Source organism: Muscardinus avellanarius (genome assembly GCF_963383645.1).
Source record: "Muscardinus avellanarius genome assembly, chromosome: 1".
NCBI lineage: Eukaryota > Metazoa > Chordata > Mammalia > Rodentia > Gliridae > Muscardinus > Muscardinus avellanarius.
In genome coordinates, this window is record NC_137786.1 from 232,640,306 (window position 1) to 232,664,623 (window position 24,318).

Consider the following 24,318-nt stretch of genomic DNA (forward strand, 5'->3'; position numbering starts at 1 on the left):
TCTTCTATTTTCTCCTCTAACCCAGTCGACCTCACTTGGGCCTTTTGTGCACATCACCTATTTCGTGTCCCAACTGCACACACACGCGCGGGCGCGCGCACCCTGTTGTCCGCTGCTCCGGGTCACCGTTCCCATTGCCACCGTCAGCGGTGTCTCCGTCTGGGTCCTCAGCCCCTGCACACCTTCCTGGAGGTCCCTTCCCCAAGTCCAAAACTGCAGGGTCCTTCACCGCTCACTCTTCTCAAGCCCCGTCCCTCTAGCCCGCTCTGCTCCACGAGGATTAGGAAGAAGCGGCTCAGACCTTGGCGCAGGCCAAATTCGGGCGTTTCGGCTGAGCGCAACCTCAGCCAGCCCTCCCGGGCGCAGGGGGCGCTGTCCCTTCCTACCGTCTGCACAAACATGCCCTGCTCTCGAACCTGGGGTGGGAGGAAGGGGTGGGTCGAGGCTCGGGGGCCCGAGCGCGGCGCGCCCCAAAGACTGGTCCTGGACGGGGGCGGGAGGCGCAGGAGAGTTTTGGGGAGCCGGCCGTAGGGGCGGGAGTTTCTCTGCGAGTGTCCGCCTCGCCGCGGTCACGTGGCTGGCGAGGTCCCGCCCCCACCCCACCCCCAGCCGGTGCCGCGGTCGGGACCCCTGAGCCGGCAGCGGGCCCGGCGCCGGCGGGTCCGGCGAGCCGCATGGCGGCGCGGGTCCGCCTGGGCCGCAAGCGCCCGCTGCCCGTCCGCCCCAACCCGCTCTTCGAGCGCTGGCTCAGCGAGTGGCGGGACGAGGCCGCCAGCAGGGGGCGCCGCACGCGCTTCGTCTTTCAGAAGGTGGGTCCCAATGGGGGTGCGGGGGGCGCGGGCCGGCGGGGCCCGACGGTCGGCCCGAGCCCTGAGCGCGTCCCCGTGCCCTGCCAGGCGCTGCGCTCCCTGCGGCGGTACCCGCTGCCCCTGCGCAGCGGGCGGGAAGCTAAGATCCTCCAGCACTTCGGGGACGGGCTCTGCCGGATGCTGGACCAGCGGCTGCAGCGGCACCGGGCCGCGGGTGGTGAGCGCCCGGCGGGGGAGGAGTGAGCCCCTGCCTCCCCCAGGTGCAGCCCTGTGCCCTCTGGGACGCCGTGGCTTCAGGGTCCCCACTCCTGCCCTCAGTCCGCTGCTGTTTGACTTGGGCTGGTGGTCATCTCCTTGAGCCCGACAGTTCGCACGTGAGCCGACCGCAGCCCAGACCCTCGCAGCAGCCGCGTCCGGGATGGTGCGAGGTTGACTTTCTTCTGCTCCCGCAGGCGACCCTGGCCCGGGCTCACCGCCTGGAGAGGAGAATCCAGCCCAGGAAGGGTCCCCTGCCCAGCCCCAGGATGCTTCCGTGCCAGTGAGGAGGGGTAGGCGGGTGGGAGGCAAAATGGGGGACATGGGAATAGGATGTCCTGGCCCGGGAGTTCAGCGGGCCTGGGTCCAAATCCCAGGGCTGGAGCCGGGCGTAGTGGCGGACGAGACAAGAGGATCTCGGTTTGTGGCCAGCCTCAGCTACTTGGTGAGGCCGTTTGCAACTCAGTAAGACCCTGTTTCCAAATAAAGAATAAAAAATAGGGCTGGGCTTGTGGCTCGGAAGTAGAATGTCCCTGGGTTTCATCCCCAGTACTGCAGGGAGAAAAAAAACCTCAGGGGTGACTCCTGGCCCCGGGGCAAGCGACTTGCCCTCTGAGATTTAGGGTTTTAGTCTGTAAATGGGATGTTGGTAACAGCTGGAAGAGTTCCGTGACTAAACTACTCAGGGAGGCCCAGCCCAGTGGAGAGGTGAGGCTGCTGTTCCTGCCCTGCGGTGGGCGGCAGGACTGAGGCTGGGCTGGACGGGTGACACCTGGCCTGCAGCTGTCCACTGTCACTGTCCCGTCCTAGGTTTGCAGGGGCTCATCTGTCACCTGGGAGGCAGCCAAAGGATTTCCCCAGGGCCGTGCAGCCCGCTGAGACCTCGGCCCTGCCAGGGACTGCGCTGACGCCGACACCCTGACACCCCTCCATCTTCCTCAGGTTCTTGCCCAGCCCCAAGCCAGAGGCTGTGGCGGCTACTGGCCGGCTCGGAACTCGGGAGCCCGAGCAATCTTGCTGCAGCTCTACCAGGAGCACCTGGTTAGTGCCTGGCCGCGCCAGTAGCAGTTGAGAGAGGCAATAGGGTGGGAGACCCCTGGCGGTGCTGCTCCTGGGCAGGGTGGGCAGAGAGCGTCCCTTCACCCTGCCAGGGCGAGGGGCAGCCCTGGTACTGAAGCTACCCTGTCATATCTACCGTGGTTTCAGAATCCCGCTGGCCACAGCTTCCTAACCAAGGAGGAGCTCTTGCAGAAATGTGCCCCGAAGGCCCCTAGGGTGAGCACTGAGGAGGGGTGGGCAGGCTGCCATTCATGGCGGTGAGCAGGACGGGACCTGGCCCATGTCTGGGGGCAAGGGGAGCTCAGACTTGCAGCACCAGGGCCTCGCTCAGGGCTTCCTCTCCTGTCCCCAGGCAGCCCCTGGGAGTGCTCGGCCCTGGCCAGCCCTCCGTTCCCTCCTGCACAGGAACCTGGTCCTCAGGACACACCAGCCAGCCAGGTGAGGCCACCTGCGGGAGATACGGGAGGCAGAGATGGGGAAGCACGTGTGACATCCTCCTGGGCCCCTGCAAGCTACCCAGGAGTTAGGGAAGACCAGCCTTGCCCCCAGGAACTGCACCGTTGAAGTACCAGGAGGGTGTGGGCAACTGAGGGGGTGGGGAGGTGCCGCTGTTATTAAAAGAGCATAAAGCTTTTGCCAAGGGGCCAGCATTTGATAGGTCTTGAAGGGAATTGCGGAGAGGTGGAAGGAGTTCCTCTGGGGTATACATGTTGCAGACCTCCCAAGGTTCCCCAGGAGGCGGCCGGAGAGGCAGGGAGTTGGGAGCCACTGGACTTGTTTGTGCAGGATTTCCCAGAGCGGGGAGCGCCTGCCAGGTGTGGGTGAAGGGAGAGCTGTGTTTGTCTCCTCCGCCCCCCAGGTACTCCCTGACCCCGGAGGGCCTGGAGCTGGCCCAGAAGTTGGCCGAGTCTGAAGGCCTGAGCTGGCTGAACGCAGGCACTGGGCCTGAGGAGCCCCCTGGGGAGGAGTCCGCAGTGCCAGGAGCAGCCTCCGCTGAGCTGTGAGGAGGACGGGCAGAAGCAGGGGTGGGGCGGGAGGGGTCCCCAAATGAGACCATGACATGTATCAGCTGCCCCAGGTCTGCGGGGGAGTACATTCGCTGCCACTGGGGGTTCTGGCCTCATGCGCAACCCCCACCCTGTAGCAGCGCCAGTGAAGGAGGGGTCCAGCAGCCACGGCTCCAGCTGGGGCCTGGAGAGTACAGGGTGCTGTTGTGTGTGGACACCGGCGAGACCAGGGGGTAAGTGATGGGCGCAGGGGGACCGTGAAGAGGGTGCCGGGCGTGAGTACCGGCCTGCCCTGACCTTGGCCTCCTCCCTGCAATTTCAGAGCAGGGAACAGGCCGGAGCTGCTCCAAGAGCTGCAGCGGCTGCGTGTGGCCCACACCGTGCGCAAGCTTCACGTTGGAGATTTTGTGTGGGTGGCCCAGGAGACCAGGCCCAGAGACCCTGGTAAAGGGCAGTGTGCGGGCAGGACTCCGTGGCAGGGCCTGGGGGAGAGGGTGGGACCCGAGCTAACGGCATCCGCCCCGGCTTCTTGGCAGCCAGACCCAGAGAGTTAGTCCTGGACCACATTGTGGAGCGCAAGCGGCTGGACGACCTTTGCAGCAGCATCATCGATGGCCGCTTCCGGGAGCAGAAGGTCCTTTCGCTGACCCGCCCCCCCACTGCCCTCTCCCCTTGCCGGGCTGCCTCCTCGGCCCAGAGAAAGTCAGAGAAAGTCAGGGGTACTTCTGGGAGTCTTCCTCAAGGCAGAGCCTCCAGCCACAGCTCCTTAGAGCCGCCACAGGCAGCCCCAGGTTCAGGCCAGACAATAGGAAGGAGCGCAGGGTATCTGGACTCATCAAAGAGTGTGTTAAAAATCCCTTTGGGGCCAGGTGTGGTGATGGGTGCTTATAATCCCAGCACTTGAGAGGCTGGGACAGGAGGATCGCACAGGTTCAAAGCCAGCCTTGGCTACTTAGTGAGGCTCTCAGCAACTTAGTGAGACCCTGTTTCCAAATAAAGTATAAAATAGGTCTGGGAGTATAGCCCGGAGGTAGAAAAGCACCTGGTTTCCACCCCCAGTACCACCAAAAAAAAAAAACAAAAAAAAAACCCTTTGGGTACCCACCCCTTGCAGTCTTGAATTAACAGGCCCCAGGTATCCAAGAGTGGAAATGCAGAGGCTATACCTGGATCCCAGCCGTGAGCTGACTGCACAGTCAGAGATGCCGTGTACAGGCCCGAGAGGGCTTTCCTGCTGGTCTCCCAGCATGAGCACAGATGTGGAGGCCCCTCTGAGACAGGGAGGAGGCCCGCGAGGATGAGGCGGCTGACTGGTGGGACCAGGGACGTGTGCTCCAGGCCTGACCCTGCCTGCCCCTCTGTCCGCCTCCCCAGTTCCGGCTGAAGCGCTGTGGCCTGCGGCGCAGGGTGTACCTGGTGGAGGAGCACGGCTCCGTCCACAACCTCAGCCTTCCTGAGAGCACGCTCCTACAGGCGGTCACCAATACCCAGGTGAGCCGGGGGGCGGGGCGGGGCAGCAGGGCAGCCTCTGGTCCAGGCCAGGCGCCACCGCCTTCCCTCGGGTCCTCTTCCCCAGGTCATCGATGGCTTCTTTGTGAAGCGCACTGCAGACATTAAGGAGTCAGCCGCGTACCTTGCCCTTTTGACCCGGGGTCTGGAGAGGCTCTATCAGGTTAGCAGATGCGCCTGTGCGGCCCTGGTCCCTTACCTGGGCCCTTGCGCCTCCAAGGGAGGCAAGGATGGTAAGATCCCCATCTCTCAGGCTGGCCCGCTGAGGCCAAAGACTGCTGGGGGCCGATCCTCAGAGCTCCAGCCTGGCCTCAGTGCCCTTTTCCCCCAGGGCCACACCCTATGCAGCCGTCCCTGGGAAGCACCAGGGGACCCTGAATCAGGGGCGAGGCCCTCCCCAAACCCGCTCTGCTCGCTCCTCACCTTCCATGACTTCAACGCAGGAGCCATCAAGAATAAGGTACTGCCTCTGCCCAGCTGCTTAGTCAGTGGCCTGGCCCAGGCCCCGACACGGCCCTCCCTCCCCAGGCCCAGTCCGTGCGAGAGGTGTTTGCCCGGCAGCTGATGCAGGTGCGCGGAGTGAGTGGGGAGAAGGCAGCCGCGCTGGTGGATCAATACGGCACGCCTGCCAGGTACAGCCGCAGAGCCCCAGGTGGCCTCGGCCCCTGCCCTTCCTGCCGGGGTTCAGCTGACAGGGCTCTTGGGGAGTGGGCCTGGGTCCATGTGGGCCGTATACAGCCAGAGGTAGACAGATCCAGGAGAATCCCAGGGAGCGTATGGCGCTCAGTGGGGAGGAAGGAGGACAGCCAGGCATGGAGTATCCCAGGCCACAGGGATACTGGGTGGGAAGACCCAGGAAGTTTGGGAGCCTTTCTGGTTCCACCCTGGCATTCCCCAGGAGGGAGGGTGGGCACGGTAGAGCAGGGCGCTCAATGCCAGGGGCAGGAAGTACACAGTGTCCCCACCTGCCACCCCGGGCGGCCCCCTCCCGCCTCAGCGGTCATCCAGCTGGCCCTGAGGCAGCCTCTGTGTACCCCCAGCCTCCTGGCTGCCTATGACGCATGCGCCACCCCCAAGGAGCAGGAGACGCTGCTGAGCACCATCAAGTGTGGGCGTCTGCAGAGGTAAGGGCAGGGCGCACGGCCCGGAGGGAGCGGGGCTGGGCTGCCCGGCCCCGGCTGACCCTCGCCTCCTGTCTCTTCCTGTAGGAACCTGGGGCCCGCCCTGAGCAGGACCTTGTCCCAGCTCTACTGCAGCTACAGCCCCCTGACTTGAACTATGCCAGAGCCAGCCCCTAGTTCCCGCCCCACCCCCAGATTAACCAGCCTTTAACCTTTGAGGCCACAATAAAAACCTAAGTGTTCGCAGCCTCATGTGTTCATGGAGATGCCAGACCCCGGGCCCGTGTGAAGTATGCAGGACCTGGAAGACGAGGGAGATGCTCCAGTGTTTGGTTTTGCACAGCTCTGGGGATTGAACTCGGCACATCCTGCCTGCTAGGCAGGTGCTTTCGCACTGAACCACTCCAGCATAACAGTGAGGTGTTTTGATTTGTTTTTCTACTGGGGTTTGGAACCCAGGGACCTTCTGCCTCCAGGATACACCCCCAGACTGGTTTTATCTTTTTATTTGGAAATTGGGTCTCGTGCTAAGTTGCTGAGAGCCTCACCAAGTCGCTGAGGCTGGCTTCAAACCTGCGTTCCTCCTGTCTCAACTTCCTAAGCACAGGGATTATAAGTGTGCACTACCCACACCTGGCTCTGTCCAGTGGTTTTTCTGTTTTTGTTTTTGCGGTCCTGGGGATGGAACCCAGGGGCATTCTACCTCCAAGCTACATCCCCGGCCCTATTTTTTTATTTTTATTTATTTATTTATTTGCGGGGCTGGGGATGGAACCCAGGGGCATTCGACCTCTGAGCTACACCCCCTGCCCTATTTTTTATTCTTTATTTTGAAACCGGGTCTCACTGAGTTGCAGAGGGCCTCACTAAGTAGCTGAGGCTGTCCGCAAACTGCGATCCTCCAGGTCTCAGCCTCCCGAATGCTGGGATTACAAGCGTGCGCCACCACGCCCGGCCCTCTTTTTTATTTTTATTTTGAAACAGGTTTCACTAAGTTGCAAAGGGCCTCACTAAGTAGCCGAGGCTGTTCTCGAACTGTGATCCTCCTGTCTCAGCCTCCCAAATGCTGGGATTAGAAGCGTGCCCCACCATGCCTGTTTTTTGTTTTTGTTTTTGTTTTAAACGTGTGTATGGTACTGGGGATGAAACCCAAGGGGCTTCTACCTCGAGGCTACACCTCCAGATTTTTTTTTTTGTCTAATTTGGAAACAGTTCTGCTAAATTGCTGAGGCTGGCTCTGAACCTGTGATCCTCCTGTTTTAGCCTCCCAAGTAATTGGGATTACAAGTGTGCACCACCATGCCCAGCTTTATCCAGTGGTTTTTAAAACAGGCGCCTCAGGACCCGGAGTCCCCTGGTCAAGATAGATGGATACAACTGGGCATTGCAACTTTGAATCTACTTTATGTAATCAGTGATCCCTAACCAAATAAAATTTTCTTCTAATAAGAGATTCTATAAGTTGAAAAAGAAAAGCTAGAACGCCACTCACAGTCCAGCTGCCTCGTTTTATAGGTTGGAAAACAGGCCCAGAGAGCTAACTAGGGCTTGTCCAGTGTCTAGAGGTGGAGCTAGGACTGGCACCTGGGTCTCCGGGCACTGCCAAGCAGGTTTCTCAGGTCCCCCACAGTTCAGCCTACCCCAAGCTACGGGCTGGGGCCTTGATACCTCCTCCCTGCTGACAGTGATCCTGAAACCTGCGGTGCAAAGCTCCCAGCAGTGGGGCCTGCTCAGCCTCAACCCAGAGCCGCCTGTGGATGGACCCGGCCTGCCCTCCACAAGTCCAGCCCCTTCTCCAAGCTGAGGTTACCCACCCCCCTCACCACCAGGACTCCTTCTTTCGCCCTTTATTGCCTTTCTCTTTCCGCCCTTCACAGCATCTTTCCTTTTAGCAGAACACATTCATCCCTGAGCCCCAGGCTCCTCGGCTCCGGGAGGCTGTGGGTGGGTAGCTCCCTCCGCCCCCTCGTGAGGGTCCCCCTCCTCAGAAGGTGTAGGCCCCCACAAAGATGGTGAGTCTCAGAACAGAGCTGGCCCGGTAGCTCATGAGGGAATTCATGGTGACCATCTCCAGATCCAGCACGTACTCGCGAGGGCCGGTCACTGGCCGGGCGAGGACCAGCATGGCGCTGACGTTGTTGATTTGCTGCGGGGTACATGGGTGGCAGGACATGTACTGCGTCAGCCTGTGTGCCAGGGCCCTAGCCCAGCATCCCCTGCCGCCCGTAGCCCAGAGGGCGGGAGACAGCCCGGCCAGGCTATAAGCCAGCCTCTCCAGTGCTCTGACACCCTTGGCGAGGTCTCCTCTCCCCTCCTGTGCCTGGGTCCTGCCCTGGAGATCTCCCACCCTTTCCACCTGCTTTTTTGTACCGGGGATTGAACCCAGGGATATTTTACCTCCAAGCCAGACCCTCAGCCCTATTTTTGAAACTGTCTCCCTAGGTTGCTGAGAGCCTAACTACTTGCTGAGGCTGTCCTTGAACCTGTGATCCTCCTGTCTCAGCCTCCCAAGTACTAGGATTGCAAAGGTGTGTCACCACGCCCAGCTGGCTTTAGATTATACTGTCATTTGAGAGTGGGAGTAGAGGAGAGCCTACCCGAATGTAGAAGTCCCCCTGCGAGTTTCCAGCACGAATCTGAAAGGCATTGTAGGCGCCAGGGTAGACCGAGGTGGCCTGGATCTGGAACACATCAGCGGGCACGCTCCTCTCTGAAGTGATGCTCATGTAGCGGTGCACGATGGAGGAAGGCTGCTCTCGACACAGGGGGTTGGAGGCAGGACAGAGGCAGCGGCTAGACCCCGAGATGGGGGACACGAGTAAGCTCCTGGCCCATCTGCCCTAGAAAGCCCACCTCCAAGAGGACCCACCCATTCCAGTGTGACTACAACTCCCACTAGCCCTTAGGCACCCACCTCCAGGCCTGATTGGGTGCTGGCCCGCCCCAAGGCCTTCTGGGAGTTGAGGTTTCTGCAGGGGTCTGACGTGGGATACTCACTTGTCAGACGCTTGGACATAGGGCTCTACACAGCGGTTGGTGTCAACGCAGCGGTAGCCCCCGTGGAAGTTGACACAGGTTTGGGCCTCAGAGCACTGGTGCGCACCCGACTCACATTCATCAATGTCTGGGCCAGGACAGAGGGGCTGGAATCGGGGGCTTCAGAGCATCAGCCCGACATCTCTCTGCCCGCCCCGCCCAGCCACCTGTACCTTGGCAGAGGCGCGTGGCCAGCAGCTGGTAGCCCTGCGGGCAGTGGCAGTAGAAGCGACCTGGCTCGTTGACGCAGCGGTACTGGCAGAGGTAACTGGAGTAGCTGCACTCATCGATATCTGAGGGAGGGTGGGGATGAGGACCCTGGGCTGTCCTCACCACGGAGTCCCCACAAACGTGTACTGAGAGCCCATCCCCAGGTTAGGCTGAATGCGGGAAGAGAGAAGGGGGTGAGACAAGCCCCGCAAAGCTCAGGCGGGGGACAGAGGGTCACAGAAAAGGCTGGGGCCGTAGCTCAGTAGTAGACCTCTTGCCTAGCACACATGAGGGCCTGGGTTCCATCCCCAGTACTGCAAAAAAAAGAAAAGAAGGGTCTCCTCCCCACCTCGAGCCCTCCCTCTGCCCCAGTACTGTAAGATACGTTTTATGTTTCTGGTCCTGGGGATTGACTCAGGCACATTCTATCTCTGACCTACACCCCTAACCCTATTTAATTTTTATGTATTTACTTTTTTTTTCTTTTGTGGTACTGGGGATGGAACCCAGGGGCATTCTACCTCCAAGCTACACCCCCAGCCCTATTTTTTTTCTTTTATTTTGAAACAGGGTCTCACTGTGTTGCAAAGGGCCTTACTAAGCAGCTGAGGCTATCAAGCGTGTGCCACCACACCCAGCTTATTCTTTATTTTGAAACAGGGTCTCACTGAATTGCAAAGGGCCTACGTAGCTGAGGCTATCTGTGAACTGTGATCCTCCTGTCTCAGCCTCACAAATGCTGGTATTATAAGCATGCGCCACCACACCTGTCTTCATTTTTATTTGAACGAGGGTCTCACTAAATTGCTGAGGCTAGCACCGGGCGTGGTGGCACACGCTTCTAATCCCCGCGCTTGGGAGGCAGAGACAGGAGGATCACGCAGGTTTGAAGCCAGCCTCACTGGCTTAAGAGACCCTGTTTCCAAATAAAAATATAAAAAATAGGTGTCTGAGAGTGTAGCCCGGAGGTAGAAGGGTTTCCAGGAGCCCCAGTACCACCAAAACTTTTTTTAATTAATTAAAAAAATAAATTGCTGAGGCTAGCCTTTAATTGCCATCCTCATGCCTCAGCCTCTCAAATACTGGGATCATGGGAATGTGCCACTAAGTTGCGAAGGCCCTAAGTAGCTGAGGCTGGCCACAAATCGTGATCCTCCTGTCTCAGCCTCCCAAGTACTGGGATGACAAGCGTGAGCCACTGCACCCAGCTTTATTTTATTTTGAAATAGGGTCTCACTAAGTTGTGAAGGGCCTCACAAAGTTTCTTTCTTTCTTTTTTTTTTTTTTTCCTTCTTTTTTTTTTTCTTTCAGAACTGGGGATGGAACCCAGGGGCATTCTACCTCCAAGCTATACCCCCAGCTGGATTTTTATTCTTTATTTTGAAACAGGGTCTCACTAAGTTGTAGAGGGCCTCACTAAGTAGCTGAGGCTGGCTGCACACCTGCGATTCTCCTGTCTCAATTCCAAGTACTGGGATAACAAGCATGTGCCACTATGCCCATGTTCACAAAGTTTCTCAGGCTGGTCTCAAACCTGCAATCTTCCTGTCACAGCCTCCCAAGTACTGGGATCACAAATGTAAGTAACCACACCTGGCTAAAGAACTTTTTTTTTTTGATACTGGGGAGATTTAACCCAGAGCATTCTACCTCCAAACTATACCCTCAGCCCAATTTTATTTCTTATTTGGAAAAAGGGTCTCATTGGATTGATGAGAGCCTTGCTAAATTGCTAAGGCTGGCTTTGAACCTATGATCCTCCTGTCTCAGTCTCCCAAGTACTGGGATTACAAGTGCGCACCACTGTGCCTGGCAAGATACCTTTGAAAAAGCATTAGAAGCCAGGCACAGTGGCACGCTCTTGTAATCCCAGTACTTGGGAGGCTGAGACGGAAGGATCTCCATCTTTGGCAACTTAATAGACCCTGCCTCAAAATAAAAAATAAGAAAGTACTGAGGGTATAGCTTGGTGCTTAGCAGTAGGCTCCATCCCTAGAACCCCCCACACCACACACACACTGGAAATTTAGGGACTTGGGTGTGAAGGAATCCTGCTGATTTGAGGGAACCTCGATTTCCTTGCGAGTAAAATGAATGGGTTAGATGACTCCTGTGGGCCTGGTCTGCTCAAGTTTTCTTTTTTCTTTTTAGCAGTGGGGATTGAATCCAGGAGCATTCTACCTCTGAGCTACACACCCAGCCATATTTTATTTTTATTTTTGAAACAACCTAAGGTCTCGCCAGGTTGATGAGAATCTTACTACTTGCTGAGGCTATCCTCAAACCTGTGGTCCTCCTGTCTCAGCTTCCCAAGTACTGGGGTTACAGGTGTGTTCAGCCACACCTGGCTTCAAGTTTTCAATAACTCGCCTAATTCCTGCAACCCAGGATCAGCCCAAGTCCCAATCACCTCCTGCAGACTGTGAGCTGCACAGGGAATCTGCTCCCCGGCAGAGCGGAAGGTGAAGAGTGCAGGCCCAGTGACACCAAGTGGACCGTCCAAGAGAGAAGCCGCCCCCTGATCCTTGCTGCATGAACCTGCATAATCCCTGAACCTCTTGCTTAGAGAATGAAAGTCAGCCGGGCGTGGTGGCACACGCTTGTAATCCCAGCATTCGGGAGGCTGAGACCGGAGGATCGTGGTTTGCGTACAGCCTCGGCTACTTAGTGAGGCCCTCTGCAACTCAGTGAGACCCGGTTTCAAAATAAAGAATAAAAAATAGGGCAGGGGTGTAGCTTGGAGGTAGAATGGCCCTGGGTTTCATCCCCAGTACCGCAAATAATTTTTTAAAAAAATGAAAGTCACTGTTCACCTAGGACTTTTTTGCTTATTTTTTGTAATACTCAAAAAAAAAAAATGTGGGGGGAGATATTAATGTCCTTATTTGAAGGAGGAAGGGAGAAAAAAAAGCTATCCCTACCTCTTACTATTGTTGATAGGATTAAATGAGGCCCTGTATGGCCGGGCGTGGTGGCACACACTTGTAATCCCTGCGCTTGGGACGCAGAGACAGGAGGATCGCGCAGGTTCGAAGCCAGCCGCGCTGGCTTAAGAGACCCTATTTCCAATATATATATGTCTGGGAGTGTAACCCGGAGGTAGAAGGGTTTCCAGGAACCCCAGTACCACCAAAAAATCAAAAATTAAAAAAAAAAATGAGGCCCTGTATGTAAGGTGAGTGTCCGCACATACCAGATTCCTAATAAAAGTTCACTTTAAGCTGAGCGTGGTGGTGCACGCTTGTAATTCCAGCATTCAGGAAGCTGAGACAGGAGGATCACGGATTGCGGACAGCCTCAGCTACTTAGTGAGGCTCTTTGTAACTCAGTGAGACCCTGTTTCAAAATAAAGAATAAAAAATAGTGCTGGGAGTGTCGCACTCAGAGGTAGAATGTCCCTGGGTTCCATTCCTGGTATAGCAAAAAAAAAAAAAAGTTAACTTTAGAGCTGGGTGTGGTGGCGCACATTTTAATCCCAGCATTCAGGGAGACCAGAGGATTGCAGTTCATGGATGGCCCCCAGCAACTTAGCCAGGCCCTTTGGTTCACAGACAGCCTTAGCTACTTAGGCCCTTTGCAACTCAGTGAGACCCTGTTTCAAAATAAAGAATAAAAAATAGGACAGGGGGTGTAGCTCAGAGGTCGAATGCCCCTGGGTCCATCCCCACACTGGCAAAAAAAAGAATAAAAAAGAAATAGGGATCGCCAGGCGTGGTGGTGCACGCTTGTAATCCCCGCGCTTGGGAGGCGGAGACAAGGATCACGCAGGTTCGAAGCTAGTCTTGCTGGCTTAAGAGACCCTGTTTCCAAATAAAAGTATAAAATAGGTCTGGGAGTGTAGCCCAGAGGTAGAAGGGCTTCCAGGAACCCCAGTATCACCAAAAAGAAAAAGAAAAAAAGAAAGAAAGAAAGAAGGAAGGAAGGAAGAAATAGGGCTGGGGTGTAGCACAGAGGTAGAATGCCCCTGGGTTCCACTCCCGGTACTGCAATAAATAAATAAATAAATAAATAAATAAATAAATAAATAAATAAATTTTAAAAATTAAAAAAAAAAAAGACTGGGCCGGGTGTCACACTTGTAATCCCAGCATTCAGGAGGCAGAAACCAGAGGATCCCGGTTCACAGGCAGCCTCAGCTATTTAGTGAAGCCTTGTTTCAAAAAATAAAAAATGACTACAAAATAGGGCTGGGGGTGTAGCTTGGAGGTACAATGTCCCCTGGGTTCCATCTCCAGTACCGCAAAAAAAAAAAAAAAAAAAAAAAAAAAAGCTGCCTCAGACTTACGGAATGAAGCCTGTCATCACTGTTCCACTTCCTCCTGAGACCACCCGTCTTACAGAAGAAAAAGTGTCTTCTCAGAGAGAAGAGCCACTGGCCCTAATGCAGGTGAGCCTGACCCCAGAAGAGAGGCTCCAGAAGAGAGGGGCCTGACTGCACCTGCCCCGCAGCCTGGGCCCGCAAGTGCCCAGGGCGGCGTTCACAAGGGAATGAGAAGTGGGGACGCGATGTGAACGTGCGGCAGGAGGCAGGGCTGGGGACTGAGACAGGAAGATGCGCGGGCGGGCGAGGCTCTCACCACTGCAGGAGAAGCCATCGCGGTGCAGCTCGTAGCCCTGGTGACAGCGACACAGGAAGGTCCCGTAGGAGTTGAAGCAGCGCTGCTCGCACGGGGCCCCCATGTCACACTCGTTCACATCTGGGGGTGCCAAGGAGAATGGGGGGGATAAAAGCAGAGGGGCCGCCCAGAGTCCCCCCTCTACCTGAGCTGGTCAGGAAGGGGGCTCCCCCATTCACATCCCCCTGCCCCACCCAGGAGCCTGGCCTGGCCCAGCCTCACCCACACAGGAGCGGTTGTTGGGCCCCAGCTGGAAGCCCGGCTCGCACTGGCAGCGGAAGGAGCCGGGCAGGTTCACGCAGCGGTGCTGGCAGTAGCGGTAGCGGCACTCGTCTATGTCTGGGTGGAGCAGGGTAGCGGGCAGAGCGCAGAAGTCAGTGGGGCCCGAGCAGGTGTGGACTCCATGGCTCAGGGCCTGAGGTGGTCCTGTTTGCGGCTAGGGAGCTAGGCTGGGCCTGGGAGCCAGGAGCCCCCTCCCTGTCCCCGCAGTCCCGTGTCTGATGACCGAGGGCACAGGCAGCCGGGCACTGGGGTGAGGGCTGGGAGTGGGTGGGCTGGAGGACGGCAGGCCAGGGCACTGGACGCTGCTCCCTGGACTCACCCACACACTCCGGCCCGATCTTGCGGTAACCCTCGGGACAGGTGCACTGATAGGAACCGGGCAGGTTATGGCAGTCCTGGCTGGGGCGACAGTCATGCAAGGCCTGGGCACACTCGTCCACATCTGTGAGAGACACCACTCAGCCCCTGCTTGGAATCCCGTCCGCCACCAACCATGACAGCCACCACCGCTTAGGAGCCAGACACAACTGCCAAGGGGCGCATGGGCGATAACAGCCCCAGAACGGAACCCGTGACTTAGACCCTCTGCATGCACAAGCCGCAGTCCACCGGCCTGGGAGCTAACAGGAGAGGAACCCTGACCGGTAACAACTGTGTCAGGGGAGACACGGGACAGCCCTGCACACGCACCTCCCCTTGCTCAGCAGCACTGGCTCCAGGGTGGCCGGGATTTGGACGAGGGTGTGTGGGGAGTATTGGGAATTGAACCTGAGGGCATTCTACTTCCAAGCTACCTTTTTTTTTTTGTACTGGGGATTCAACCCAGAGGCATTCTACCTCTGAGTTTCCACCCCCAGCCCTATTTTATTCTTTTATTTTTAATTTTGTTTATTTTGTTATTTATTTATTTATTTATTTATTTATTTATTTATTTGGTAGTACTGTGGTTCCTGAAAGCCCTTCTACCTCCGGGCTACACTCCCAGACCTGTTTTTACATTTTTATTTGGAAACGGGGTCTCCTAAGCCAGCGCCCATGGCTGGCTTCGAAACTGCGCGATCCTCCTGTCTCTGCCTCCCAAGCGCGGGGATTACAAGCGTGCGCCACCACGCCCGGCCTTATTCTTTTATTTTGAAACAGGGTCTCACTAAGTAATAGAGAGCCTCACTAAGATGCTGAGGCTATCTGAGAACCTGCGATCCCCCTGTCTCAGCCTCCCAAGTCCTGGGACCACGGGTGTGGGCCCGGTGAGGGGCCTGGGAGCCCGAGTGTCAGAGTGGCCTCTACTCACCCACACAGCTCTCCTGTTCATCTGTCTCATAGCCCGGCGGGCAGGAGTTGGGGTGTCGAGCGGGGGGCACTGGTGGGGGGGGTCCCTCGCCACGCAGGTCATTGATGACGGCCGCAGAGCGCGGCAGGCACAAGTAGCCCCCGTAGTGGTTGATACACTTCATTTCTCCTTTGCAGGCCTCGGGGATGGTCAGGCACTCGTTGACATCTGCGAAGAGGGGCCTGCTGGGCACTGCCAGTCTCCCAGGCTGGCCCTGGAGCAGTGGGAGGCAGGAGCCCAGCTGGCCTTTTCCATGCTACGTGGTCCGCAAAGCCTTTCCTCTCGACCCAGCAAGGCCAGGCTGCCCGCCCAGGACCCCTACTCAGGCCCACCAGGGCTGGAAGCGGACAGCTATCCCCACTTTGTGGGGTTTCCCTGCCTCCAAGCAGCGCTCTGTCCCTCCTCCAAGGCCTCGCCCTGGCTCGGCTCTAGAGTGACTTGAAGGCCTTCTAACTGCCCCTTTGAACACTGCCCTTCAGATTCTAAAGGGACAAAGAGCTGGAACAGGAGAGCGCTTTGGGAACCTTGTACAACACCCGGCTCTTTGGGCAGGGCCCAGTGCTTGCCTGCCTACTGGGGGCAGAGGCAGAGTTTCCTGCATTTCTTGGCAAGGGTGAGCGGGCCCCAGAGCTAGGCAGAGGACAGGCCACAGGGCTCCCACTGCAGCTCTTGGAGTTGGGGTGCCCATGGGCAGCAGAGCCCCTTGGTGGCTCCTGGGGGTGGCTGGTCCCCAGCACTCACCCCTGCAGTGCTGGCTGTCTGCGTCCCACTCATAGCCATCTGTGCATTCCTGCAAGTGAACCCGAGATAGAATCAATCACCCCTGGTTCCCTCCAACCAGCCAGGCCAAAACCAGGGCCTGAGCCCTGCCACCCTGCTGGTCTGCACCAACAATGGCCCCCCACTGTCCCACCCACGGGGGGAGGGAGAATCTTCCCAGCAGCAGCAACCCCAAGGTCTTGGTCTCTCGGTCCCTGCCCATCCCCTCCCAGGCCAGTGGCCCCACTGTCCCCACCGTGTAGCTATCCGGCTCCTCGGAATCCTGGGGAGACGCTGCCCCCAAGAACAGCAGCAGCAGCGTCCAGAGCAGCAGAGACCCGGGGAGGCAGGAGGCGAAGCGGAGCATCCTGGGGCTGGGAGGTGGTGGGCAGGGATCAGAGGCCTTGGCCACGGCACCCCCCATGCCCCGTGTGGGGCCTCGGAGCCCGGCCTCGGCCGTGCCCGCTCAGGACCTTGTTTGGGGCCTGCCCGTCTCCCAGGCCCGGTCGGGCCGCCCCGCCCCCGCCCGGTGCCCAGCGGTGCGGGCGGGCAGCGCAGGCCTCGGGCTCGGCCGAGCCTCCCCCCCCCCCCGCCATGGCCACTCACCGGGGCCGCGGCGCCCGGCGGCTCGGCGGCTCGGCGCTGCCTGCGGACGGACGGACGGGCGGGCGGACGGCGCAGCTCCCTGGACGCGCGGCCCCAGGAAGCGCCCCCCGCCCGCCGGCGCCTCCGCCCGCCCCGCGCGGATTCCTGAGCCCGCGCCAGGGGGAGGGCCCCCGACCCCCGCTCCCCGCCCCGCCGGCCGCAGGCCCCCACCCGGTCCCCCGCGGCGCCGCCCGGGGCCGCCTCCCGGCGCCCAGCCAGGGTCTCCAGCGCTCGGCCCTGGGGCCGCGAGCCTGATGCCCGGCCGCGGACTCACCTGGGGCCCCCGACCCCCACCATCAAGTTACGCCTCGCACCTCGACCCCACCGAATCCGCCGCGGGATTCCGTCCCGCGCACCCTGGTCCCGCGGGGCACCCCGACCCTGGCGTAAGGGAGCGGGCGCCGAGCCTCCGCATCCTCACGCTGCCAACTTCAGAACTTTATTCCGTGCCCCTCGGCCGTCCCCCCGGCGACCCCAACCCACCCAGGGCTTCCGGACCAGCGCCCTGGCAACGCTGCCCATCTGTCGCCCCTGCCCTCCACCCGGGCCGCAGGCGGCCCTGCGCTCCGTCCGCAGAGCTTCGAGTTTGGGGGCCGGGGTGGCAGTTCCCTTTTGGCCCAGAATGAATGGGAGCCCTGGGGAGGCGGGCCAGCCTGCGCGGGGCGCGCGGGGCGCCAGGGTCCCCGGCTCCGCGGGCAGCGCCCCCGCCGAGCCCTGGGCGGGGTCTGGGCGGCGCGGGCTCCCAGGAAGGGGTGGGGCGCCGCTTTGCCCACGTCTGCGGGCGGGCCCAGACGGGAAAGGGCTGCGTGTCCACAGATCCCCCCTGGGGCGGACGGCGAGCGGGAATAACCCGGCCCCCCCTTCCCTTTCCCATCCCTAATTACACCCACGATGGCCCCCGCGCGGCCCCGGGGAGGTGGCGCGCCGAGAGGGGGTCCTGCAGGTGCGTCCCGAGGTGAGCCCTTCGGGTCCAGGGGAGACCCCACCGTCCTTCCCAGCCGCTGGGATGAGCACATTAAAAATTAAAGCTCCTAGCCGGGCGAGGTGGCGCACGCTTTTAATCTCAGCATCTGGGAGGCTGAGACAAGAGGATCCGGGTTCGTGGACAGCCTCAGCTACTTAGCAAGGCCCTTCGCAACTCTGTAAGACCCTGTTTCAAAAATATAAAGCCAAAAAAAATGGGCTGGGAATGTAGCTCGGAGGTTAAAATGGGTTCCATCCCCAGTACTTCAAAAATAAAACATAAATAAAATAAAAATTAAAAATAAAGAATAAAAACTAGGGCTAGGGGTGTAACTTGGAGGTAGATTGCCTCTGGGTTCAATCCCCAGTATCACAAATAAACACCTACGGACATACATGCATATATACATATATCCAGCATTTGGGAGATTGAGACAGGAGGATTGCTGTTCCCAGGCTGCCTCATCTACTTAGTGAGGCCCTCTACAACTTAGTGAGACCCTTTTCAAAATAAAGAATAAAAAATAGGGCAGGGGTGTAACTGGGAGGTAGAATGTCCCTGGGTTCCATCCCCAGTACCACGAAAACAAATGAATAAATAAATAAATAAATAAATAAATAAATAAATAAAAATAAAATAGGGCAGGGGGTGTAACTGGGAGGTAGAATGCCTTTGATTTCAATCCCCAGTACAATAAATAAATTATTAAATAAGGCTGGGGTGTAGCTTGGAGATAGAATGCCTCTTGGTTCAATCTCCAGTACCACAAACACATACACAAAATTACACACACACAAATACATACATACATGAATATATATATATATATATTTTTTTTTTTTTTCCTGCTTGAGATCTAATCTGCCCTGGTACAGTCCACTTGACAGCCAGCAAAGGGGCGCAGTCATTGCTCCATTTCACAGATAAGGGGGACCGACAGATCTGTCCTAGCTGCAGCCAGAGTAGTAAGGACAGACAGGAACTCAAGTCCCGCTGACTTCAAGAACCTGAGAGCTTTGCCCTCTCTTGGAGCCTGCAGGACCCACCATGGCTGGTGGGTGCTCCACGTGCATTCTCTAAGGCCCCACCCCAAGGGGACTGCCACTGTCTCTTAGAGCTAAGGCGCCAGGCCCAGAGGGGAATGAGTCAACACACACTTGGCGACTCACTTGGAACTGCGCCCCTCTAACTGCACCCCAGACCGGGGTGCCTGCCACCTGCAGTTCCGCTCAGAACGCCTCTCCTCCGCACCCGGCAGCCGGTCACCTCTCAGCCCTCCTGGGCTCTGCTCTGGCTTCCTCTCAAGCCTCGGTTGATGTTTCTCCTGCCGAGTCGTGAGCACCCCCAGACAGACCCCGGGCCCGCGAAGCTCAGGCCTCACTGGGTACCAGCCTGGGGCTGCAGGATGAGCTGCTGACCAAGTGAGTGCGTGGCCAAGCAGGGGACGTTCATGCCGCGTCCAGCAAGTGTTTGCTGAGTGGCCGCTTTGGACCAGCCGAGTGCCAGGCATCAGGAGCACAGCACGGATCAAACAGGCCCATGGGGCTCATGCTCAGGGAGGCTCCCAGCACTCCTCCCTCAGCCTCACAGAGGCCCTCGCCACCCCAGGCCGTCTGACACAGGGCGAGGCTCACTTGGGCTGTAGGATCTTGGGCAGGCGCCATTCTGTAGATGGTCTGTCCACAGCTGGTTTTTTTTTTTTTCCTGGCACAGCTTTGTCCACAAATGCACCAATCTTTTTTCAAATAGAGGGGTGCCTCGGCTGCCCATGGGAGGGGAAGAAATGAAGCAAATTGGAGCCTCACAACTCTAGGAAGATGCCTAATGAAGAGATGTGGTGGTGTACGCTGGGCGTGGTGGCGCACGCGTGCAATCCCAGCATTCGGGATGCTGAGACCGGAGGATCGCGGTTCGCAGACAGCCTCAGCTACCTAGTGAGGCCCTGTTTCAAAATAAAGAATAAGCCGGGCGTGGTGGCGCACGCTTGTAATCCCTGCGCTTGGGAGGCTGAGTCAGGAGGATCGCGCAGGTTCGAAGCCATCCGCGCTGGCGTAAGAGACCCTGTTTCAAAAATAAAAAATAGGTCTGGGAGTGTAGCCTGAAGGTAGAAGGGCTTCCAGGAACCCCAGTACCACCAAAATAAATAAATAAATAAATAAATCAAAATAAAGAATAAAAAATAGGGCAGGGGGTGTAGCTCCGAGGTCGAATGCCCCTGGGTTCCATCCCCAGACCCGTAAAAATAAGTGAATAATACATAAATAAAAAGATAGGGCTGGGGGTGTAGCTTGAAGGTAGAATGCCCCGGGTTCCATCCCCAGCACAGAAAAAAAAAAAAAATGTGGTGATGAGAAATGTCTCAGAATAGGAGACATTTGCGGTAATGGGCATTGAACCACCCAGAGTATTCCATCATTTATTTATTTATTTACTTTTTTTTTTTTTTTGGTGGTACTGGGGGTGTAACTCAGAGGCTTTCTACCTCCAGGAGTATACTCCCAGACCTTTTTTATATTTTATTTGGAAACAGGGTCTCACTAAGTTGCTGAGAGCCTCACTAAGTAGCTGAGGCTGGCTTCGAACCCGTGTGATCCTCCCGTCTCAGCCTCCCAAGCACGGGGATTACAAGCGTGCGCCACCACGCCTGGCTTATCTATTTACTTTTTATGGTACTGGGGATTGAACCCACGAGTATTCTACCTGTGAGCTACATCCCAGCTCTATTTAATTCTTCTGGGTTTTCTTTTCTTTTTCTTTTTTTTCTCGGTGGTACTAGAGATGGAACCCAGAGGACTTCTACCTTTGGGCTACACTCCCAGACCTATTTTTTATATTTTTTAATTTGGAAACAGATTTTTGCTAAGTTGCTAATTGCCTCACTACATAGCTGAGGCTGGCTTTGAACCTGTGCGATCCTCCAGTTTCAGCCTCCCAAGCGCAGGAATTACAAGCGTGCATGATCACGCCCGGCTATTTTTGTTTTGAGACAGGGTTTCACTAAGTCATGGATGGCCTCATTAAATTGCTGAGGCTCCTTAAACCTGTGGTCCTTCTGTTTCAGCCTCCCAAGTACTGGGATCACAAGTGTGAGCCGCGTGTACCACCCAAAGTCAGCTTTTTCCCCTGGGAGACTCAGCCCTGGTCTTGGGTGCTGGTTCCCAGCTTGGGGGCTCTTGGAGAAGGTCTCCAGCCTGAAGACCCGCTTAGGACAGAGGCAGCAGTAGCAGGTATTAGGGGAGCTGCCCAGCCCCGACCTCGCTCTGCGGTGCTCTGCGATCTTTCTCCCTCCTCAGCCCCACTCAGATCCCTCATCCTTATCCCCACACTCTGGCAGGGATGAGGAACAGGAGGCCATAGCTCATGATCAAGTATTCAATCAACAAACATCCACTGCGCCTGCTCCATGTGGCCTGTCCTGGACGTGAAGGACACAGTTAAATTGGACTCCTCTGGCATGGTAGAAGGCCGATGCCAAGGGGCACAGGTGCAGAGACCCATGGGGTCAGGGGACGCTACACCAGAGGTTGGAGGACAAGGCAGGCCCCTTGTGGGAGCTGGCCCTAGAGGTTTCTGAGCATCACAGGAGGAGCTAAAGTGGCTCCCCAGGGGTGCTGAGCACCCTTCATCCCCAGGCACCTGTGACCTGTAGTCCTGGGTTTCCCATCATGGCCATGATGTCCAGATATTGTCACCACCATTTTGGACCTGTCTCTGCCTGTCTCCTTGAGGACAGATCCATCTCGGCATCAGGCCTGCTAGAGTTGCCTAGAACAGAGAGGGCTAGGCCTACTGTTGAATAAAGAAGGGGTGAAGCCCAAGGTGTGGGGCGCTGCTGTGCTCTGGGGCCCACCCCTCCCCAAGGCTGGCCCCCCTCGTGGTTTCTCCAGCCCCGCCCCCCAGCGTGGTCAGGTCGGCTTCCTGCCCCTCGCACTCGAGCGGCGCCATGGCACGGACTGTCCACTTCTCCTGCCTGCTGGCCCTGCTGGTGGCAAGCTTGGCCCAAGGCACCAGGGGCTCCCCCACAGCCCAGGTATGTGCCCCCCACCCGCCCGCGGTGCCCTGCTCTCGGCCAGCCCCCTTCTCAGGAGTGAGTGAGGCTGGAGAGGTGGTGGCCATGCGCCAGGCCACAATGGCAGACAGAGGCGGCCAACTTGCTGGCCCCACCCCGGCGTGGGCCTGGAGAGAACGTGGGTCCCAGCGGAGGCGTCTCCACCTGCGACCTTTCCCCCAACCTTGCTGCTTTGCCAGGACCTAGGTCCCCGGCCGCTGGAGCTGAAAGGGGCCTTCAAGTGGTTCCAGATCCAGTTCAACCGGAGCTACCTGAACCCCGCAGGTATGGGGGCACATCTCCAGCCCACCCCTCCCCACCCTAACTGGAGGCTTGGGTGGGGAGCAGGCCTGACCGGGCTACTCAGTGAGACGAGGGGGGTGGCAGAGTCAGGACACTCATGTGGGTGCCAGATCAACCTTTGCCAGGAAGCTGGAGGGGAGGGGTCAGTTGCCGGGTGTGGGCCCCAGCCCTAGAGAGCCCCCCTGCCCCACCCCGCGATTCCAGGGAGGGTCCCACGTCCACTCAGTATTACCCAAGGGCACCCACTTTGCTGCTTTCTCCCCATGAGCTCCTGCGCTAGCCGTTCCTGCCCTGCGGGGCCTGGTCTGTGGCGCCTGTGCCCCATCCCCACCCTGCCCCAGCTTCCATGGTAAGAGGTGTGAAGAGGAGGCGGCCTGACAGGAAGCCGGGCTGCAGACACTCACTTTCCCTTCTGAGCTGGGGTGCAGGATGCTCCCCTCCCTGCGGGGAAGTCCTAACCCTAGGTGGGCTGCATAACCACTTCCTGCTCCCTGGGGAGTGGGGGTGGGGGCTTGCAGCCAGCCAGGGCTGCTCTCTTTTGGTCTAGAGCACGCTCGCCGCCTAGACATCTTTGCCCACAACCTGGCCCAGGCTCAGCGGCTGCAGGAGGACGACCTGGGCACAGCAGAGTTCGGGGTGACTCCATTCAGTGACCTCACAGGTACCGGGACCGTGTGGCCCGTACGTGGGGGTGGGGAAGCTGAGTCTCCCAAGGGTACTGGCAGATGGACAAAGCAGACCTACGTGTAGGACTAGAGGCCTGGGTAGGTGCAGGGCAGGGACCCTGCTGCCTGTGCCCCGCCAGCTCCAGGCCGGCAGCAGCAGGCCCGGCGTGCAGGCTAGCAAAGAGCCCAGCCTGTCTCTGGACCTTGCTGCCCGGGACCCAGATGGCCAAGGCCGTGGATGCCTAGAGTAGGAGAGGCGGTAGGGGAGGGGTACAAAAACCGAGACTTCCGTGGCCGTGTCCCCCAGAGGAGGAGTTTGGCCAGCTCTACGGAAACTGGAGGGCAGCTGGAGGGGACCCCAATGTAAGCAGAAAGATAGGCCCTGAAGAGCAGGGGGAGCCGGTGCCCCCCACCTGTGACTGGCGGAAGGCACCTGGCGTCATCTCATCTGTCAGGAACCAGGTAACCTCCCCGCCCAGTTCAGCCGGCCAGCCCTAGGGTGGAGGAGGGGGGGCCTGGACTTCTCACTGCCCCCCCCCCCACCGCCAGAAAACCTGCAGGTGCTGCTGGGCCATCGCGGCAGCAGGCAACATCGAGGCCCTGTGGGCCATCAGATTCCGCCAGCCTGTGGAAGTCTCTGTGCAGGGTAGGGCAGGGAGGGGGTGCGGCGGGGAGGGCCGTCAGGGCCTAGTTGCCCACGCTGTCCCCTTCTGCCCAGAGCTGCTGGACTGCGGCCGCTGTGGCGACGGCTGTGAGGGCGGCTTCGTGTGGGACGCCTACGTGACCGTCCTTAACAACAGTGAGCATCACGCCCGGCGCGGCCTCGGGGACGCAGCCAGGGCGCCCGGGCTCCTTCCCTGCTTTGCTCTCTCTAGGTGGTCTGGCCAGCGAAAAAGACTACCCATTCCAGGGGCACAGCACCCCAAAGTGCCTGGCCAAGAGGTACCAGAAGGTGGCCTGGATCCAGGACTTCGTCATGCTGCAGGACAACGAGCACAGTAGGCCGGGGAGCCGGGCGGGCCCGGGATGAGGCCAAACCCGCGGCAGCAGGCCAGGGCAGGCAGGTGACAGCACCCTCCGTCTGCAGTGTTCGCCCAGCACCTGGCTACCCAAGGCCCCATCGCGGTGACCATCAACATGAAGCTGCTGCAGGTAGGTGGGAGGGCAGGGCATGCGGCCCAGCAGCCCCAGACTCAGCCCCCCCATCGCCCCCGCAGCATTACCAGAAAGGTGTGATCAAGGCCACGCCCACTGCCTGTGACCCCCGGCTGGTGGACCACTCGGTCCTGCTGGTGGGTTTCGGCAAAGGCAAGGGACCAGAGGGTTTGCAACCGGATTCTTCCGCGTCCTGCTCCCACCCCCGCCGGTCTGCCCCATACTGGATCTTGAAGAACTCCTGGGGGGCCAGCTGGGGCGAGGAGGTGAGCCGGACGCGGGGGTGGGGGCAGGCAGCACGGGCCCTGACCCTCCTTCTAGTGCTGAGTCTCCTGACTCGCCAGGGCTACTTCCGGCTGCACCGAGGGAGCAACACCTGCGGCATCACCAAGTACCCACTCACGGCCCGCGTGGACCGACCAGTTAGGAAGCCGCGGGTCTCCTGCCCTCCCTGAGCCTGCCGGCCAACCCGCCTGCAGGCGGCCCCCGGGCCTTTTGCCTGTGCTCCCGACCTTCTCCAAACGGCCTGAATAAACCAGATGACC

The 24,318-nt window shown here is 58.5% G+C and overlaps 3 protein-coding genes across 3 annotated transcripts; 2 read left to right on the forward strand and 1 right to left on the reverse strand.

Annotated features, from left to right (window-relative positions):
• Positions 1-674: 674 nt before the first annotated feature.
• Positions 675-5,914, forward strand: MUS81 (MUS81 structure-specific endonuclease subunit; the record flags this gene model as incomplete). The annotated part of the gene is made up of 16 exons (XM_080693113.1): positions 675-809; positions 897-1,026; positions 1,262-1,347; positions 2,007-2,105; positions 2,271-2,339; positions 2,476-2,561; positions 2,983-3,123; positions 3,271-3,363; positions 3,453-3,574; positions 3,667-3,764; positions 4,505-4,621; positions 4,707-4,802; positions 4,971-5,099; positions 5,168-5,271; positions 5,680-5,763; positions 5,848-5,914. The coding sequence occupies 16 exons, from the start codon at positions 675-677 to the stop codon at positions 5,912-5,914; spliced, it is 1,656 nt and encodes a 551-aa protein (XP_080549239.1).
• A 1,728-nt stretch (positions 5,915-7,642) lies between these two features.
• On the reverse strand, positions 7,643-16,417 carry EFEMP2 (EGF containing fibulin extracellular matrix protein 2; the record flags this gene model as incomplete). The annotated part of the gene is made up of 10 exons (XM_080714563.1): positions 7,643-7,906; positions 8,358-8,553; positions 8,758-8,884; positions 8,970-9,089; positions 13,584-13,703; positions 13,845-13,961; positions 14,224-14,346; positions 15,196-15,402; positions 15,976-16,024; positions 16,250-16,417. 10 exons carry the CDS (start codon positions 16,415-16,417, stop codon positions 7,745-7,747), a joined length of 1,389 nt encoding a protein of 462 aa, XP_080570689.1. The 3' UTR covers positions 7,643-7,744.
• A 5,128-nt stretch (positions 16,418-21,545) lies between these two features.
• On the forward strand, positions 21,546-24,228 carry CTSW (cathepsin W; the record flags this gene model as incomplete). Its single annotated transcript, XM_080701183.1, has 10 exons — positions 21,546-21,632; positions 21,851-21,935; positions 22,501-22,614; positions 22,926-23,080; positions 23,168-23,264; positions 23,337-23,417; positions 23,494-23,616; positions 23,706-23,770; positions 23,836-24,039; positions 24,118-24,228. 10 exons carry the CDS (start codon positions 21,546-21,548, stop codon positions 24,226-24,228), a joined length of 1,122 nt encoding a protein of 373 aa, XP_080557309.1.
• Between the last annotated feature and the right edge of the window lie 90 nt (positions 24,229-24,318).